Genomic DNA, 21,153 nt, shown 5'->3' on the forward strand with positions numbered 1-21,153 from the left:
CTCAATCAGAACCCATTTGGAGATTTGACTGACAGAGCCCCCCCATACACTCTCTATGTGAGATAAGAGAGTGACTGTACAGAGCATGAAAAATGTCTGGCACTTGGTGTTCCTGCTAGGGTATAGATACAATGCAAACAGCAATTTTTCTCCTGTTCACTTAGAGATGTCTTCAGTGCACTTGGCACTCAGAACCCTAATCAACACACAATTCTTCTCACATCTGGACTAAAAATAAGGAAACTGAAACAGGGATATACTTGCTTCCACAAAAGTCATTATGAAAGTAATGATTGAACTGAGAATGACCAGCAGTAATTAGTTTACATTTTTTCTCACTCTAATTAAAGATATTTTCAGAGTGAAACAAAACATCACAGCAAGGCTATTAAAGTGAACAAAGTGAACATCATTTTCAAACATATTTTAATTTAAAAACTTAACTAGTTAGGCAAATTCTGAGTTTGGATGGCATGGTTATAGAGCAAACAGGTGCTGGGAAGCCTATTCTGACACTTCTGCACAAAAATTGAGTCTATGTGATTTGACAGAATGAGGAGGTGCTTGACTGAATAGATGAGTGAGGATTTTTTGGGGAATGAGATAACAAACCCCCCACCCCTCCTCCTCCCACACCTCTCCATTCCCAGTGTCTATGCTACATCTTTTCTTGACTTTAGAATCTCGCTCAGTTCACACTTTTCTATCATAATTGGCCAAATGTCATATAGACAGTTCTGCAGGCTCATTGATAGGGTTTGATTTGGGAGCATAGGCTGAGTGAGCTGAGCATAGAACTGAGTGTTGTTCAAGGAGCTCTGATTGCCCAATCCCACTGCAGGGACACTTCACTGATCTCAGAACAGGCTCTCTGATTAAGAGCAAAAGGAGTGCTTCTAATCCCTTTGCATTCAGTGATTTGTTAGTCAGCAAAATTCATTAATAAAAAGAAACAGTTTCCAAATCATTAACATTAATAAACTAATTAACAATTCAATTAAAACTTAATTAGAAATGGAAAGTCTATTTAACATGTCTAAATTTAATAAATATTTCTGGCAAATAAGGCAAAATATGCGTTTGAGTATTACTGTTGCAAGCTGTAAATTGCAAGTAAATGATCCTCCTTCCTTGTCCACAGTATTAAATTATTTGGCTTTCCCAAGGTTACACTGGCAGTAATTTAGCCTTGTTAAGCTCAGCAAAGACCTTCCTCACTTTAAGCACATAGCCTAGCAAATATAATTTCCAATTCTAGATCAAATTATGACTTCAAAAGCTTATTGATATTTCCATTGTGGGGTTATCAGTGTAATTTATTCTCCATCAATATTTAAAGGTGTAGCATGAAATAATTATTAAAGTTATTTTTAAATCAGCAAACCTTTTTTTGCATGTTTCTTTACTTCTACTAAATTATTGCATCTTTCCCATAAAAGTTGCTTGACATTTGTTCATAACAAATGTGTTGCTACTAATTGCTTCTTTAGTATATACTTCATTTCTGCATGTATCTTTTCCCCCACGTTCTCCATTAGTTTGACTGCCTTTGATTCCTTTTCCCTGATGCAGAACTCGTATCAAAAGCTTAGCCCTGGGGAACCAATCCTTTCCTCCAGGTCTAGATATCATAACTACCTCCTTGGTTCCTACCTTTGTAGAAGCACTCTTCGCTGTGCATGATGGTGATCCTCTGGTGGGCCAGGCATGAGGCTCTGTGCAGCTCACAGTGGTTCTGGTAAAGTTTGCCATCAGATCCGCACACAGGTTTGTAGTGTGGCTTGCAGTGCTCCAGACACTGGCACAGACCCTGGCCGGTCTCGTGCTCCACCACGCAGTGCTTCCCCAGACCACAGTATTTATGCTCACAGGGATTTGCAAAGCCATTCTGGCCAAAAAACCCTGCAGAAACACATAGGAGACGAGATTTGTTAATGAGAATCTGTTCATGTTAATGGTATGCCTTGTGTAAACTGGGTAAAACTGTTTCTATGTTACATATATTAGGCATTAGGTATTAGGCATATGAGTATGTGAGACCAGAGTGTCTTAATGGCACACCCTTTTCAAAACGCTGAACATGACAGACAGGCCCTCCTTAAAAGTTGCACTTTCCACAGTTCAGAGATCAAAGAAAAAACATTTCAAAAGTGCTCAAAGCCTTCAGAAAGACAATGCTTTTTACCCTTCTTTCTCTGCTTTTAGCCAAGATGGGTTACTTTGGCTTACACAACGTGGAAAAACTAGTGGCCACTGGGTTGGAAACATCAGACCCGATCATTCGTAAATAGATATGACAGGCAGAGAAATACACATATACAGGGAAATAGACTCTGAGATCACTGAACCAGGTAGAAAGAGCATCAGTGATATGGTGGCAATCTCAACCAAAGATCACCAGCTGGTCAGCCTGCCACAGACACCAAAAAAGGGTGAGGCTCCAAAACCAGCTCATCAGTTTTACAGCTCTGCTCCTAACCCCAGGTCTCTTCCAGGCAGCATTATCCATCCAAGGCAGTGACTCTGAAAGAACGGCCTGTTTGGGGTATTGACAGCCATGTTTGGCAAAGGAGGATGTCAATGGCCAAGATTCTTCTCACACCTAAAGTGTACTTATCTCTTACCCCAATCCTTTTATTCCAAAACTTTTAACTAAGATATGTAGGTCTGTGAACCTCTTTTACAACAGAGACAGAAAGTGTAGATGTTCTTCAAACAATAAGAAAAAAGTGAACAGTATTCTTTAAAAATAATTGTAGAAGGGTCAAATGAACGTTATGTCAGCACAACCACATTCAACAGCAATTAGACAGGCATTACTTTTGAAAATGTTTATATTAGAAAACAGTATAAATGATGGATTGGTGGATTTTTTAAAATAGATTTTTGGTATGAAGTATTAACTGTAGCACCCTAAACGTTTAAAGCACAATTGAAAGGAGCAATGTGAGATGGCCAATATGTGTAGTGGTAAATTACCAAGAAACCATAAACATATGCTTTGCAAATAAAATCACATTTTCTTTTGTGTGTGAAAAATGAGTCCAGTGTGGTCATTTCTTCCCAGAAGGCATTACTGGAAGCTTATCAGCTTATGCTAATCAGATCAAACTGTCTTTTCATACAACATCTGCATTCAATAGCCCATTACATAAGTAAATAAATAGTGTCCAAATGAAAAATTGTTCAGCAGTACACATTTGGTACAGTGGTAAATCTGTTTTGGAACTTTGGCTGTGTGCAGCAGTAGAGATGTGTACTGATCACACACACACACACACACACACACACACACACACACACACACACACACACACCCTTGGGTGAAATCTGCATAACCATGGCAGCACAGAGCGGTGCTGGGAATGCACCTGGGAACGCCTACCCTCAGGGAGTTTATGCTCTGCCTGGGCTCACTCCCGTCTGGGCCCTTAAGGAAGCACTCTGTGGTTTGGGTTGGAGCTGTTATCTCCAGTGCACCCTGCTGGTTGGGCACGTCAGTGTTTTGTTTTGTGTGGCCTAAATAAATGCAAACAATTGCTGCGACACCATGAAGGGACATGGTTCGGTTGTGTTGTTTTGTCTGGCTGAGGAAGTTAACAGCAGCTGAATGTTATGACTATTAGAAGGGCTGTAATTTATTTTGCTGTAATTTATTTAGTGAGGCCACAGCAGGGATGCTATCACCATTTGCTTGCATTGTTGGCCCTTGCCATATAAACACTGAATGCCTGCGAACCAATGTACTCACACCCCTACTGTTCCTGCTTTCTCTGGATGACTCATTTTTATGCAAGTTACAATCAGTTCAGCTCATGACATTAAAGAAATGTTATAGCTCTCTATCTGTTTAATTGTTGTGAAATGCTATATGAAGGGACCAGTCAAATGATGCCATGTATCTCTTATTCAGTTAGTTAGTTTCTGCTTCTTTTTATCCTTATCAGGGCCCCCAAAAGGGCTCCCACAGGGTCTAATCCTAAAGACAAAAAATCTGAATGTCAGCAGCAGGGTCGGCAAAGGGCAACAGAGACTTCATTGGAATGCATGCTGTGTCAGCCTGCAAGCAAGTGACATCGAAGACAAATTACTAATTTAGCTCTAGTGATTTGTTATTGATGGCCAAACTGTTGAAGTGTGTGTGTGTGTGTGTGTGTGTGTGTGTGTGTGTGTGTGTGCGTGCGCGCGTGTGTGTGTGTGTGTGTGTGTGTGTGTGCTGTTCGTTTTAGAGAGACGGAGACAGAATGATCTGGCGTTAGCTTGATGATGGGCTTGATGTTGGTATTCCCAGGCACTACTCTTCCTCTCTGAATAGGCCTGAATTTGTGGCAGTCACAACAGTGACACCACTTTGCTAAATCATTGGGTCAGAGAGAGAGGTATTGTGAGTAATCAAAAGTAATTGGAAGTAATCATAATATGAATGGAGGTACGCAGAGAAAACATCTTACAAATAGAAAGAAAAAAGCAAGTGCATGAAGTGATTCATTTATAAATTTCTTAGTATTTGTTATAGCACCATTCTGATTGGATACATGGGCCATGTATAGAAGACCAGCACAATCTCTGTGGTAATTTGATTTGTTCAAAGAACACGACTGTGTTGTATTTGAAGCAGGCTTCTCCTCCCAAGAAAGAAGGGCTGACTCCATCACATTAACACTACGTGTCCTGATAAGATGTCGACCTGGACAGAGAGGATAAATCGGATCCCGTCACTCTAAAGGCCAAAGCCTCCAGTGCAGCCATGGGTAGACTTGGACTTTTCCTTCAGACTTCACCCATGGCTGCCCATCTCTCTGCAGGAGTCAGTACAGAGTTAGAACTTGAAGGTATCTTATTCAATCATAATAGTACTCAAAAAGAATACTAATAGAAGCAAAAACTATAGGACTTGATAAACTGCCATCTGCCATATAAGATACACCTAGGCCTTTACATGTGTAACTCTGATACATTACCATCAGTTACAGGGATTTTATGATGACCTTGATATTGGTACAGATTTTAAATGTATGGAGCTGCATATTGGATACAGATATGCTGAGGCGGTCCAGGGAAAGGAAATCTTTTACTGCAGTTGTGTAAATATTCTCATCTCCAACTGGCTTTGGCAGTCTAAAGTCCTTTAAAGCCTAACTGCATAAGCCATTGTGACTTGATCTGAGCACCGCAATGTCCCTCATATGGCCCCTCTATTCCCCATCATATTCTCCCTGAGAGGCAAGTCTTGGCTCATCTGGTATTTTCCAAAAGTGCAACAGTGGGGACCTTGGGAATTCTGGGTAATGTAGTAAACAACATTAGGCAGTTTTCAGCTACACTCAACACAGCCTGTTAAAAAGCCCCTCTAGGCTCCATCCATTAGCAACAACAGAAAACAAATCCCGACAAATGGCCACCAAACAATGCTACAAACTCTACATGAAAGAAACAAGGCAACACATGACACCACCACCTAATCCTACATGACACCACCACCTAATCCTACATGACACCGCCACCTAATCCTACAAGAATATTCTACCCATTACTGTTCAACAACACATGAGTGAGGCGTTATCTTTCTGGAGGGCACCTGTATGATACCAGTTACATTTTATGATGTTGCTATTGTGGGAAAGAAGGTACATGCACAAATCATGTCACTTTTGCCTCAATGGTGACTAGATGTCACTGCAATTTTTTTCTCATCGCCTGAGTACAAAGTTGTAATGATCTAATTGCAAGCCACAGTAGCAGATTCTACAATACGTATACACACACCTTCACATTGTTTTCACAGAAATCTCTGAAAATATATGAGAATGTTTATGTGCAGCTAACTGACTCCATCATTTGCTATGGATTTCACATGAATATGTTTGGTGGATATGGGATTCTCAATATAAGAAGTGCTTTGAAGTTTGTTTGAAGAACTGGAAATATGTATAAGGAATTGCAACTGATGAAAAAAATCTGCAAATTATTTTATTGCTGATCTTCAAGCTTAAGCATTACAAACAGGGCACTGCACTTTTATTATGAGCAAACACTTGTTGATATTGAAAGTTTGCAGCTGCTGGAGTGATTTGTCTGTTTTATGGTGTTATCTCTGGCCAAGTCCTATCTGACAGGTATATTTGTAGAAATAAAATGAGTTGGGCACGGCCAATTGAAGAAGGACCTGCAGGTAGACTTTTTTGGCAGTGTGAGTCGGTCGGAGACTGTGGCACTCTTCTCTTATTGCTTCAGCTGGCAGACTCAAGGGCTTCCCCCACCCTCACACCCCCATACCATTTTCTTTTGAGAAAATAGCAGCACGGAAGGGAACAACTTTAGGACCACACACCATACAACTGAAAGCACCCTCTACCCTATAAAAAAGTGCACATGTGTGGGCATATCACATGCTGCCTTACACTGTGTGCCCTGCTTTCCTTTTTGCACACCAAGGAACAGCCAGGGGGTTCAGACTCTCATTCCTCACTCTTGTAACTTCATATCCCTTGTCCTCTCATATTAATTTCAGTGTAGGCACTGAATAATTGACAATTGCTTCTGAATAACATGCAACTCATTCTCATTCCCGAATCATCATGTATTGAAGCTTGCGCAGAACCCATTGGCGTCAGTATATACACACAGAAGGTGCCCTTTTGCATCAGTTTCTGACATGCATGACAGTCCCATAGACTTCAAACATATGACTAGTTGCAAATGAGAATGAGTTGCAACATGCCTTAAACAACTAAACTAAATAATAGGCCTAAAGTCTGTGTTATTCCTATTTTATGGGTTTTCATATATTAGCTTCTTATTTACCATTAGCCACACAAGTTTTAACTAACAGCACCTGTAGGCCTATCTGCAATGTTCTGCAACATCAAAGGTGGAATTTGCAGAAGTGTCAGAAGGGTGATAGAGGGACACTTACACCATGCCATCTCCTATAAACATACCCTGACAGAAACAGGTCCTGGAGTCAAAGAAAGCAAGTGATTTTTGTAATGAAGAGAATAAGTGCCCATTACAATGGTACTCTCAGTAAAAAGTCCTCTTTGTCAGGCATTGCTGTGCTTGGCTGCTTCCAAAGTCCTGACAAACTCCAACTGCTAGTTCCTTTAGTATTAAGTTGTCTTCAGTGGCACTGAGCTATTTTACATACCATGATATCTTTATTGATAACTGTTGTTTTCCTGTCAACCTTTCATTTTCTAGTCTCTTTAACATACACTCAAAACGTTAAGCACACTTATTACTATAACTGAAAGTCTTAATTTCAAATTCAACTCACTAGTATTTACTTACATAAACATGCATCAAATAATGAAGTATGAAGTATAGGTAAGTCTATACACTAATCACAGGAGAAGGGTAAAGCATGTGTACTCAACTTTTTGCCTACAATTTCTTGACCATGAATTTATTGTTAAAATACAGATTTCTGCAGAGTGAGCACTGTGAAAAATGACAGGTCAATGCCACCAATTATGGCAGAAAAAATTGCTCTGTCTTTGTGGCCTGTGAATTTCCTATTCACAGCCACCATTTTACTAAGCTTCCACTGGTACACCATGGGACTGAGAGTAGCAATAGCCATAATCCAGCAATTATATAACAATGATTTGCCCAGTGTTTATCTCATCAGCTTCAGTACTGCCTCATCAGTCACAGAAGAGAGACAGCGAGAAACAGACATACCTACAGAGAGAGAGAGAGAGAGAGAGAGAGAGAGAGAGAGAGAGAGAGAAAATACTCTTGCATTAACACACATGAAGAGAGCATTCAAATGGATCTCTCGGTGCACCTCATCTAACAGCACCCCCCACCAGCTGGTCCAGAGAGAGAGAGAGAGAGAGAGAGAGAGAGAGAGAGAGAGCAATAGAAAGAAAATCACACATACTGTAGAGAACCAACAAAGTTCAACTATATCATTAATTATTCATTCAGTATGAATGAAGAAAAAATGCCTACATTAAAAAAAGTATGCAATGAGTACATAAGCTCACAGCAGTTACACCTGAAAGATCCAGGAACACAAGTATGACCTCTACTCTTTATTTATGTATTCTTGCAGCTTCAAAGGGGGCTGCCTATTTATAGAGCAGTGGACAAGGCTCTGTTCTGGGATACAGAAAACAACAGCAGATGTGCTAGTACTGCATGTTTGAAAAACCTGTGGGGGTGGCGTGTCAAATGTAGGCCCACTGTGGTTAGTGAGGAAAAGGGAGACAAGCAGAGGAAACAGCCTGAGGCCCTCTTGGCTGCAGAATCAAATTAGCATTATGCTAACACAGGATGAGTGTTAGCTTGATGCTGAATAACAATCGATTCTATTACCATTAAACACACAGGGAGTCTAAGTATTTGCACTAAATGTACTAAGTGCACTTTTCATCTTTAAGTCTGCTCTTTGCTTGGGAAAACAAGTATTGCATGTTCCTAAACATCTGACTGAACATCTGTTGAATGTCTACCCTAGAGAGATAATCTCCCTCCTGAGTATTTTTGATTCATTACCTTCGAAGTACAAATCCTTTTGTTGAAATTAGAGCCCCTCCTGTTTCTCTAGCTTTGCAGCTCATGAATATTCACAAAATGCAAATATTGACTTTTCTTGCTGTGCTGAAAGTCTATCTAGGAGTTAAATTACAGGTTTGAATATTCACAAGGTTTATAACTCACCAGATGTTTTCATAGTCTTACTGATGATTTGAACCTTCCACAGAACCAGCTGTTGCCAGGTTGATATGTATAAAATAAATTTTAAAAGAGAGAGAGAGAAAAGGAAATAGAGACAAAGAGAAAAAGAGAGAGCAAGCCTTGGGCATTCTCAGACTGTTTTAAATCAATGAGGTAAAATTCAGCCCACTGGTTCTTCTGAGAACCAGAATCTGCTGTTCTCATTTTCAACAAGCTTCCATCACTTTCATAACTGTTCAAATCAGCTTCATTTTCAGTGTTTTTATCAGCTTCACCATCATTGCTTTCATCAACTGTATCATCAATGCTTTCATTAGCTTTATCATCAGTGATTTCATCAGCCTCCCCATCAGTGCATTCATCAGCTTCATCAGTGCTTTCATCAGCTTCATCATCAGTGCTTTCATCAGCTTCATAAGTTCTCACATAAGTTTCATCAGCACTTTCATCAGCTTCATCATCAGTTTCATTATTTCTTGCATAAGTTTTATCAGCACTTTCATCAGCTTTATCCTCACTATTTGTATCCATTTCATCATCAGTGCTATCATCGGCTTCATCATCAACCTTTTGATCAGTTTCATCATCGAATCTTGCTTCAGCTTCATCATCAGTGGTTTCATCAGTGTCATCATCAGTAGTTTCATCAGCTTCATCCTCGGTGGTTTCATCAGCTTCATCATCATTGCGTTCATCAATTTCATTATCAAGCCCCTTCAGTGTCCCCTGGCACCCCACACACACTATCCTCTCTCTTAGTTCTCTGATAACAGAACTTACTCAGAGCTGGCAAAGGGATCATATATTAAGTTGTTGTGGGCTGGCGGGATGGGATGTTACCGCCAAGCCGTCAGGGAGTCATCAACGAATAATTGTGTCTGCAGAAATGACTGCAGCATGGTGGAGCACGGGCCACTGCTGATCTCTCATACCGCATACTGCTGCTCTCCGTTATTAAACATGGAGTCAAATCCCGCAGGGGCAACATGACTTCAGGATTAATGTACAATTTAGAGCCGTACGTCTGTAACCCTGTGAATTATTCAAACCAGCCATCACTAAGAAGAGGCTGTCTCCACATACAGATTCATGCATTATGCCATAATGGCGGTTTTGAAAAACCGTGAAGAATATCTCAAAGGAAAGTTGGGATATTATTGCTTTTGTGAGATCAGCACAGAATGTGGCATAGGAGGAATAGCATCTGATTGCTTTCCACTTCCTGAAGGAGAAGGGGGAAGGGCTGGGGACTGCCTTTAATTTCGGGATGCTTCCTTTTCACTGAAACTGTTGGTCTGAAAATACGACACATCAGAAATGGACAAAGTGCTGGGTATGTCAGAATCAATTATTTGGTACCTTGTTGAGGCAAGAGTATACTGGTAACCTGGTGAAGTGTGGTGGTGCCCACAGAAACCCACAGTAGGTGATGATGGAAGAATACTTTCAGTATTTATACTTTTCAGTGAAGAAAAAGTGCAGAATAAGAGCACTATTCATGATTTAGATACAAAACAGCCTGGTCAGAAGAGGCTATAAAGCATTACCAGGGATGTATCTGCTGATGACCGCAGGCCACAGACTTTATTACAGTTACTGAGTGCAAAGAATTTGCAGCTAAGCATTGAATATGAGAGCTGTATTTAAGGTTATGTTAGATTATCCAATTACATGTAGTTCTCTACAATGGAGAGGCATGTATTAAAAGGTATAAAATATTATGATTGTAATTGTATAGAATGTATAGAATCTATATTGTATTAAAACTTGTGTAATACTATGCATGCATTCACATTCACTATTCTCAAAAAGATGAGATTCTGCACATTATCCTTATATGTGTACTGCATCATTTTAAATTCAATATAAAAAATACAGAGCCAAAACCACAAAAATCAGTGTCAAAGTCCATTTACATACAAACATGTCTATGTGTTGAAAGTCCCCAGAATGCATATGGGGATATTTTTTTGTATCATGCAAGTAGCTCAGTTCCCCTTAAAATGCTGTTTTACTGTCACCACAGAGGTATCGCATTTCTAGTCGCATCATGGTGACTGTTGACATGCCAGCCACTTCATTTCAGATTCCAATTACAAGGCATTCTGGAACAGACAACATACACAGGAATATCTTGCTCTCTCTGTTCCCAGTTTTGGCATTCAGTTTATTTTAGCCTTCATGTGCTGTTGAGACTCATCCATCTAAGTGGATTCTTTCATATGGCCGACTGTCCATGGGCTGAATGTAGAAAACACACTACATAATGTTTGAAATCCAAAATATTATGCCCAGTTTGTGGGGCTGCAGTGTAATGATCAGCTATATGATTGAGTGGCTTTTAGAGGCATGTGATTATGCTGATCTTGCAATGGGAAAAAAGTGAGCTTCATTTCACATTCAAGGACACTTAAAGAATCAGACTTAAAAACACTTACATACAATAACATGGAAATTGAATAATTAAAAGTGCATTTAAAGGAAATTTATGCATATGATATTAAGTGAAATGACAAATCAGGTAGTCAGGCAATTAATTCTCATGAATTTTGTTAAAAAAGAAAAAAACCTATTCTTTATACTTCTCAAACTGACACAGTCGGCAGCGACACTGTCAAGTTCTTGAAATTATGATCTTTGGCACTGAATATCTGAGAGGAATATAACATATTTCAATATATTATTCTAGCATTATGGTTGAAGAGAATGTGTTTTCAATTAATTTGTTACATATAGGAAGTGAATGAATAATGAATGAAGATTAAAAATGTATTTTAACAATATTAATTTTCAGATTTCATTGTGCAGTCTGCAACCCATTCACTTGCCCCCCAAGTTTTGATTGAAAGCAAGTGAAGTGCCATCTCTGATGGTATGGCCTAATTGCAGTAGGTGACAGGTACATGTGTATCGGCTCAGTGCTGGGTGCTGTGTCTGTCAAGTCTTCAGGGAGCCGTCTCCGGATAATTCTGGGAGAAATGACCACAGTCTGGTGGAGAGCAGCCCAGTCCTCTACTGATGCTCTTATGAAACCCAGCAGGTAACTGTGACTTTAATGTAGAGCTATACTGCACATCTGTTGGACTGGGTTGCATTTCAGCTCCACTCCATAGCCCACATGCACTCTTATACACCACATGCACACAAACCCACAAACATCCACACATCCACCCCCCCCCACACATGCATATATACATGCAAATGCACATGTACACACACACACACACACACACACACACACACGCACATTCTAAGAGGCTTTGGCCTGAAGTATGAGCATTCGATTAACTCTTCAAACTGGGAGGAACCAATAAAGAAATCACAATAAACAGATGCACTCCAGCCCTCTTTCATGCCGCACAGGCTATTTTGTCTTCAAATTCTTTCCCAAAAAACAGAGCTGCTAATCCGTGTTCTCTCCTTTTGAGCTTATTTATCTGTCCCACAGCAGGGAAGGTCTTTCTTGGTGCATCAAGCATTGCAGCGTAATAACACGGTGAGGCAGAGGTACCCCACTCATTGTTTAGGAAGAGACTAATTTCACTAAATCATTAAAATTCCAGGGGTCATAATGTAGAAATCCTGCAGTGCTCTCCTGGCCTCAGTAGTGCAGGAAGGAGGAGAAAGCTGTGGAAGGAAGAGTAAGTGCATTAAACTGAATAGCTGGCGACAGGTGAGTCCGCCCTTTTTACGATAATGTCCCCTCTCCGATTACAGCTTTGACCTTCCACAATTGCGCCGTAAGATGAGCTCTTCATTAGACTTGCGATTAGCTGCCGTCTGAGCCCCTGCCAGGGTGGAAATCCGTTTGTGCCCTACCCTTGGCCGACGCAGGAGGTGAGGAGCGGCGTGCATTTCTCACACCTCAGGACGGCTTGCTGCTCTCCCTGTGAGCACTTGGCTTGGTTCTGGGTGCACGGCGGGACGCTTGCCTTGCTGACGAGCTCTGGTTCCAGGCCAGCCCTTGATTTACAGTGTGGTCTGGCACATACCGATTTGCTAACATGGTCTTTAATGTAGCTGTATGTGTGCACAGCCAGCATTTCTTCATTCAGGCTGGACCATGCAGTTACATGCCAGTCAACTTCAATTTTGCAGGAAATCATAGAAACACATGTTAAATCCTATGGATGATTAAGGTTACAGTTAATGGAGGATTTTGTATTTATAATTTTCATGCAGACCTACTGGTGTATTATCCAAATGAATTTAACTCCTATAATGGAATTTTATTTGCTTTTTGAGCTATTTGTCAGAGGAGTATATGTATGTAACATTCAGTTGCATATCCATAGGTTAACATATTTTGAAATGTTTGTCTAACATTAATGACACTGTTACTGTCCTTAATGCTGAATGCTGCTTAACTGCTGATTACATAAGTACATCCTCATGCTTAAGTGCTTCTTCTTCTTGCTGTTGGCAGTAGCTTGATGTGGTTTCTCAGTGAGAACAGTAACAGCTGCTGTTTTCACACTAAAGGCAACAAAAAGCACACTTGGGGGGGGGGGTAAATAAAATGGACACTTCACTTGCTTTGAATACAATTATGAAATTAATTAGGTACTTGAGTTGCTATTTAATCTGATGCTTTTGTATTAAGGTATTTTTAAGTGGCTACATGAGCATTTTCCATCATATTTTGTTTTTTGTAGCCTTCCACATTTTGAGTGCATGAACAATCCCATCAGGCACAAGGACAGAATGTCCTCCTGGTTCTTCTATACATCAGGTGTGTTATTATCAACTCTGAGTCATTCAGTGTGCCCGGTGGGTACCAATGACCTTCTCTCTTACCATTGCATGGCAGTGGACATTTTGTCTATAGTGTAAAAGGACAAAATATCTTCCTGGCTGTGGTACATCACATGTGTGAACCTGGTAGGCCAGCATGACCAAACTAAACCCACTGTGACAGGAGGCACCTCTACTCATTCCCCTGCCTTGCTTTATCAGTCTTGTCATTCTCCCACAGCTTCTTTTGCGTGAGAAGCAGGTCCAGGGGCTCCAGAAGAGACATGCACCTCTACTTGCCAGGGCAATGCCTGTCATCGCGCCATGAAATTCTAGCCCTTTCTAAGTGTCGGTATTCGTCCTACACAAGGTGTCCTCTTATGACCATATGTGACCATATTTGGTCTCCAGAGAGAAGGGAGAAGAGCAGAGATGTGACTGAGGGAGAGAAGATTTCGGAAACACACACATCTTCTCCAGGGTTGAGTTATTCATAAATACAGCAGGGACACACATGCAAGGAATATGAGCCAAGGACCATATGTCTGAAATTTTTGCACATCTGGCAGCAGTAGATTAGAAATAGTGAATGGATTCTCTCTTTCTTACTCTCTCTTTCTCTCAATATTTTTCTTTCTCTTTTTCTCTCATCCTTTTCCTCTTCCTCTCTCCTCCTCTCTCCCTGTCTCTCCCTTTCTCTCTCTCTCCTTTTCCTTGTCTCACATTTTCTCTTCTCTCCCTCTATCCTTGTTGGTCCCTCTGTTCTTCACCTATTCCATGTCCTTATTCTGTTGTGCATTTTGTCAGAGTGAGAGTGCGTGGCTCTTGCGTTTCCATTTCTTTTTCCCTCTGCCCACATCTTATTGATGTAATGGAAGACTTGAGGCATGTGATTGCATCTTTCTCACTCACACACACACACACACACACACACACACACACACACACACACACACAAACAAACACATACATCCATTCTTGGCAGACACAAACAAAAAGTAAGATCTCTCAAAGTAGTATAAAATCAAATTGACATTAATCTACAGGCAAAAATATCTTTGATTCCCTCCAATATGTTAGCATTCTATAATTTATTATATGTATTTCAACCACAGCACCTGTATCAACATGCTTTCCAATGTCATCCGTAAAATGAACAGCTTCAAGCAACACTCAACAACTTGAGCTGCACAGTCAGGACACATGGGAATAGATGAGAGGATGTAAAGGCTGTGGGCCAGAGAGAAAGAGAAAGAGAGCAAGAGAGACTTAGAGTGAGAAATAGATAGATACATACATAGTCAGAGATAGAGAGATGCAAAGAGAGAGAGAGAGAGAGAGAGAGAGAGAGAGAGAGAGAGAGAGAGAGAGATGGAGAGAGATGGAGAGAGACAGTACATACCCTTACTCCGCAAACTCTCTGGGATCCTGTCCTGCTGGAACAAGAACAGAGGAACGCAAAGTCATAAAACATGATGCAGAGACGTGCTCTCCAGACAGCTTGTCAATAGCTCTCTAACAAGTCACAGCCAGACACTAGACACCTTAACATGTCACAAGTTTTACACCCCCCAGGGATATTAGCCAGCGGAGACATGTCCCTGTGAAAAAAAAAAAAAACCACTCAGCAGCAACACTCATTTAAAGAGACATGTGGTTCCACATCAATTTTTGCTTTTCTCTCAAGGGCAGTTGCATAAAATTTATAGCATGTGATTAAGCTTGTCCTATAAATACCTATTTAGTTGTGTCATAAGACAATGTTATGGTCACATGAGTGCTCCTGAGAGGAAGTCTTAGGTCTCAGGCAGTGAAATATAGCTATTTAAAAAATATTGTATTTTTGCTGAACGCCGAGTCAGTGTTGTGCATACCCTGCATTGAGAGAGCAGTAATCTCATTCTCCTGTTTTTATACATACCGTCTGAGGCAGATTTAAGTGGAGTGGGGTGGGGTGGGGTGAGGCAGGGTGAGAAGTGAAGTGGGGTGAGGTGGGGTAAGGCATGGCAAGGTGGGATGAGGTGGGGCAGGGTGGTGTGAGGCAAGGCAGTGTTAGGAGGTTCAAGGCTGCCTTTATCTCTAAAGGGTAAAAGAAGCCTTTACAACTCCTTCCTCTATCATTGCCAGAGACAAAAACAAATGGTATGTGCTATAGTATTTTTAAATGTGACTATTTCAAAGGGCAATGCTGTCAAATTATTTACCTCCAGGCAAACCGTATTTCATGTGTATTAACAATCATGACCCATTATGAGGGCATTAAAAAGCCCAATTACTGCAGGTGCTAGCCTCCTCTAGCAGCAATCTGCTGCCTAGCCAGCACAGGAAGGACAGTGGCATAAATATTTGATACTCTGATTGCTGATATTCATTTTTCTGGATGTGTAAACTCCAGGCACATGAGGAATGAGAAGAGTTCTTTTTTTCAATCTTTTGCTCTCCTACTTGTAGAAGAGCATAATGGAGTTGATGCATAATGCAGGAAGCCTAGAGATAGAACTAAAGTGTTTCTGCTGTTACTGGTAGAGAGAGAGAGAGCGACAGAGAGAGAGAGAGAGAGAGCGACAGAGAGAGAGAGAGAGATCTATCATTTAGAGTGGTCAGAAACCACTGCTATTTGTGTGGGTGTGGGTATGTGTGTGTGTGTGTGTGTGTGTGTGTGTGTGTGTGTGTGTGTGTGTGTGCAAACACCCATAAGGTATAAAATGGGTAAGAGACTTTGGGTACTTTGACAGGGTACAACTGCTTCAAATTTAAAACACTATAATGTGTGATGTGGTGTTTTGTAAGTGTTGAGGACAGAAAAAACCCCCATCTTTCTGGTGTAAAGTTTCATATATAAAACCCAAGATTCAAGAGAAAAAAGAAAAGTAGAGAGAGGGAGAGAGATAGACATACACACAGATAGAGAGAGAGGGAGTGATAGAGGGAGGACACGTCTAAAAGGATTGCTGACCGAATCTTTCTGTAATTTGGTTTGATTCTTCCTTTAATTTCTCATTTGTTCAAAGTGAATAACCAATTATAATATTTTGTATGAAACAATTATCTCTATGTACAAACCTCATAAAGACAGTAGTTCAACAGGAAACCAGTAATTAGCTTTGTCATGTAAAAAATCAGTAACTCTGAGCTTTAGTTGCTGACGTGAAGCATACATTTTTGATTGTTTTGGTGTGGTGGAGCTTCATCTATTTTCCCCAGTAGAGCCTGTGTGAAGTGCCAGTATGTGGGACAGAAACTGAGTTGGCTACCACGTGCTTCAACACTTGACTTCATCACACCCACAAATCCCCTGTAGCCCTTTCACCAAAGCTGCCCTCTCAACAAAACTAAAACCTTGCTCCCTCTGACCTTATTCACCTCCAGTCCAGTGTGACTGAGGCAGGTTATGGAGTCTGATACACAGCTTGACCTCTCCTTCCTCTGTCTGTCTCTCTCTCTCTCTCTCTCTCTCTCTCTCTGTCTCTCTCTCTCTCTCTCTCTCTCTCTCTAGCTTACTCTTTTTTACTCTTTCTCTGTCCTCACTCGCCTTACTGATAAGACACAATTAGCATTAAAAATTCATCGGCAGATAAAGGCAAGACCTTAATTACTTTTTTTGATCTGTAAAGACCTATTCCAGTCCAGATTGATTGGGATCCTAGCAAATGCACCTCTGAACTTTTCTGGTGTTTTTAAAATGCCTGCACCTCTATCTGTGAACGATAAACTTCTCAGAATTCATTTGGAGATATGAATAAAAGGAATTCAATTAATCTTTTCTTCTATGTGCACCTGCCAATCTAAGCTTTTTTTTTCCTCTCCCAGAGTTGCTCCGCCTGTCATTTTATGCTTCTGTTACATTTAAATCATCATAAATGGTGGGTGGACTCATATATGCCCTTATGAATGACTGGCATAAAAGAAGAGGCAGGGCTTTGGTGAATGAAAGGGCAGCTTTGAATCTCCAGCTATCAGATTGGGATTTGTCTGAGCTGGACAAAGCTTCCTACCATAAACTGGGTTTGAAGATTCGAGCAGAGGTAATGAAGTCACTGCTTGTCTGTTTCTGCATTGTAAAACAAATTCAGGCCCCTCAGACCAAAATCCCTGCATGAATCAAAGTTCTCCACTCAACCCTGGAGCTTCCTGAGAGACATCCTATTTTCAAAGGCATACTGGATGTGGGATTTTTGAATAAAAAGTTTTAGACGAGAACCAACAAAATCACTTATGCTGTCAAAGGAGACTTCGCATCAGCTCTTCCAATCCTGATTGGTGCTCTACTGCTTTGGCCCTGCCCACCACAGCCTGTTCATTATTTTGGTCTGTATATCCAGCATTGCTACAGTGCCTTTGCCTTGGCATTTCTGAGCTGCCATTTCCAGTTCTTTGGGTTCCATGTAACTGCATTTTGTGCTCTGACCTTATCTGACTGTTCTCATCTGTGTAATTATGGGCTCATCTGGAAGTCTTCTGCCTGCTGGTGGTGTATACTTTGGATCCTGAAAAAGTGCAATGGACTTAGAACATGAATCCAACCTAATCCTTCTCCCCTATAATACATATGCACATCCACATCCCTTGTATTACATACACATTTAAGGATTTCTCCAGGTCAATATTTTTCAATATATAAGAAGGTAAACATTTAAGAATGTATCTGTATGTCAGCATTTTAGGATTTGCATTACACTAACACTAAAAGATCTGTCTGGTTTAACATTTCTTAAACTCTGCACATTGCATTTTGATTGCCCATTTGATTGCTTTTTAAAAATCTATTTATTTATTTTTTAATTTTTTAATTTTTACATATTTATTGATGTCTTACAAGAATGGAGAAGGAATATAAGAACAGAACGGGATTATATAGATGCAAAATCAGAGACGGATTATATAAATGTAAGAATAGAGAGGGATTATATAAATGTAAGAACAGAGAGGGATTATATAAATTGACAGGCAGCGTTAGAATGGAAATAGAGCATATAATGGGACTCAGTATAGAGACTGTTAGCCTTTAGATGTATTGTAAAAAGTGAATCAAACGTAGATTCAATTTTCCTCAGTATGAAGTCGCATAGATTTGAGGCTGAGGTAGAACAGATTGTTTAAACACTTGGGGTGGGGTTGGGGTGAGAGTATGTTCTTTCCTGGGCAATACATTTTCTGCAGCACACACTATATATAGTGCTGTACTATGTTAACATATGTAAACATATGTGTCCTATTCCAGCCTTTTTTGCATTACACCAGGCATTTAGCATTCATTGTAATTATAGCTCTTTCAAATCCAAATAAAGATAAACAAAATATGTCCTTATTTAATTAACCATTTTCAGTACTAATATATGGGTCATGGAAGCACTAATGCACACTACACTGGGTTGAATTAATGGACATTGCACTGCGTTGAATTAATGCACACTAGACTGGGTTGAATTAGTACATACTGCACTCGGTTAAATTAATGCACACTGCACTGTGTTTAATTAATGCTCACTGCACTAGGTTAAATGAATGCATACTGTAATAGGTTAAATAAATGCATACTGCACTGGGTTTGAATTGATGCACACTGCACTGGGTTGAATTAGTGCACAGCTCACTGGGTTGAGAATTCTTGATCACAGACAAATCAATGCATTCAAGCCTCAGTGAGTAAATGTGTGTGCAACAACACTGTCTTTTTTATCAACAATTACTGATTGTTGCCCTGACAACAGAGCCAGTAGTGAATCAAAAGCAGCACAAATTAAGGAAAGAGTGTGTGTGAGAGAGATTTTTATTCTGGCTGTAAAGCCACATGATTCCTTGCATTCCAGCTTTCAACAAGATCTGTTTAAATAAAATCATGAGGGACTTTTTTTTAGTAATGTGTAACCCATGTATATAATAGCCAGTGATACTAAGCCTACTAAATTACTGAGTTGTGTTTAATGAAGAGTTCTGAAAAGGCAGACCAAGTTACTGTAAATAATTTTTAGCTCATTTTGTTCTTTTGTTCTTTATTCACTGCCTAAAGTCAATTTAGCTTATAATACTCTTTATTTCTACAATGTGTTTATGAGTTTATGACCAAACTCATGTGCCTGCATGCTTCAATGCTGCTATAATATCTATGCTTCTACTGTAACTAAAATATGCACAGTCCATACAATTTTGCTATAAGCAGGAAGTGGACTGAAGTCCACTTGTTTCAGTCTGATCTGCAGTTGCATTTGTTAACTACACTTGTAGGTCTCCTGTAGGTCTCCCGAGATGACATGCTTATAGCCATATTTCACATTACTGAAAGAGAACTAATTTTCTCTAGGAATTCTTTACAGATTTGCACTCTACCATTTTAGAATTCATAGCTAGACATATTTCTGCACAGCTAAATGAATTCTTATTGAATGTAATTAGAATTTCAACCTTGGTAAAGGTGATGGATAGAAGATATCTTGTTTTATTTCAGTACAGTGCATTACTAATTTAGTGATCGAGGAATTTATACAAAAATGTCGACTATCTACTATAAATGCTTCTTCGACTTTAATTTACAACATATCTTTGTGCTTTCTCTCTGTAATCTCTTGCTCTTTCTCTATCTGTATTGGTCTCTTGTGTGTGTGTGTGTGTGCGTGCGTGTGTGTGTGTGTGTTTGTGTGTGTGTGCATGTGTGTGTGGTGTTGACATGTGTACTGCAATCAGGCAAACAGCAGTCCTGTTTATTCTATCTACTCTATTTGAAATGTTCTTTGAGACGACACTGATCATTATCTTCAGTTAATTTGTCGACATGTCTAATCAGCTCTCTGAAGCAAGACTTTCACTGAGAAATGAACAACGTTTTTTCCTGCAGGAACTCTGCAGAGTCTTTGCCTCTTTTGCCTCACTCCAACTTCATGGCTGAGTTCGAGTGTCTGCTCAGTCAAGGAAATGCAGGCTGGCTGTTTCATGTGTCAGTGTAGCTCTGTTTGGGGGTGTGCTCCCTCCCCCTGGCTGAGGCCTACCTCAGTCAGAGGTCAATTGATCCATTACCTAACATGGAGCTTGGCCAGGTTCTCCGCCATGCTCCTGCGAGTATGTAGGGAGAAGAGTGCCAAAGACGGAAGAAGCTCATTAGAGCCTTTCAGAAAAACAAAAAGCCTGTCTCCAGGTCTCTGATTGTGTGTGACAGTGTACACACACAATCAAAACCACCACCGACCCACTACCTTTGGTGGAGCAGGTCAATAGACATCCAATTACACAATACCACTGGGCAGTTCTGCTTTGAGATTATAGCTGTTGCTTAACTTTCCCACTTTGCTGTGTCTAATAGTGATCCAGAGCTGCACTTATAGATATGATGTCTGGTCCACTGGCGAAGGCTTGTACTGTAAATCATTTTGCGCCAGCGCAGACAGAAATCAAAACAGAGCCGTTCAATGGGCTGTTGACTTCCCTGGTAATTAGCATCATACTTGTGGAGGCTGGAGTTTCCTCTTGTTAAAGGAAGGATAATGGAACAAGATAGATCAATACCTTGTGACGGAATCTAATGAGCGGTCGATAGGCCGGAGCAGCGAGCCCATCCGTGTTGGGCCGAAGCTCCGCCCCTAGGATGCAGCCAAAGAGCAGGAGCGCTGCCCACCACCACCCCCCGGAGCCGCTCATTGGCTCTTTCCTGTAGGGAGAAAAAACACAGAGATAAATAAAAACAACTACACCAGGCTGGGAGTCTCAGCAAGCACCCTAGGCTTGATAGCCATTTAGCTACAG

General features: G+C 40.5%; 1 protein-coding gene across 2 annotated transcripts in view; it reads right to left on the minus strand.

Annotated features, from left to right (window-relative positions):
* Window positions 1-21,153, minus strand: part of fstl5 (follistatin-like 5) — a 92,416-nt gene that overhangs the window by 59,231 nt on the left and 12,032 nt on the right. The window contains exons 2-4 of one of the 2 annotated variants that reach the window (XM_026999290.3): window positions 20,917-21,058; window positions 14,822-14,855; window positions 1,654-1,902 (exon numbers count right to left, since the gene is read on the minus strand). In XM_026999290.3, coding sequence (XP_026855091.1) covers window positions 1,654-1,902; window positions 14,822-14,855; window positions 20,917-21,058 — 425 coding nt within the window. The remainder of the gene's footprint in view (window positions 1-1,653; window positions 1,903-14,821; window positions 14,856-20,916; window positions 21,059-21,153) is intronic. The other variant, XM_026999291.3, reaches the window with a different exon arrangement.

The sequence above is a fragment of the Electrophorus electricus genome, chromosome 16, assembly GCF_041902795.1.
Source record: "Electrophorus electricus isolate QZ-2024a chromosome 16, ASM4190279v1, whole genome shotgun sequence".
Classification (NCBI taxonomy): domain Eukaryota; kingdom Metazoa; phylum Chordata; class Actinopteri; order Gymnotiformes; family Gymnotidae; genus Electrophorus; species Electrophorus electricus.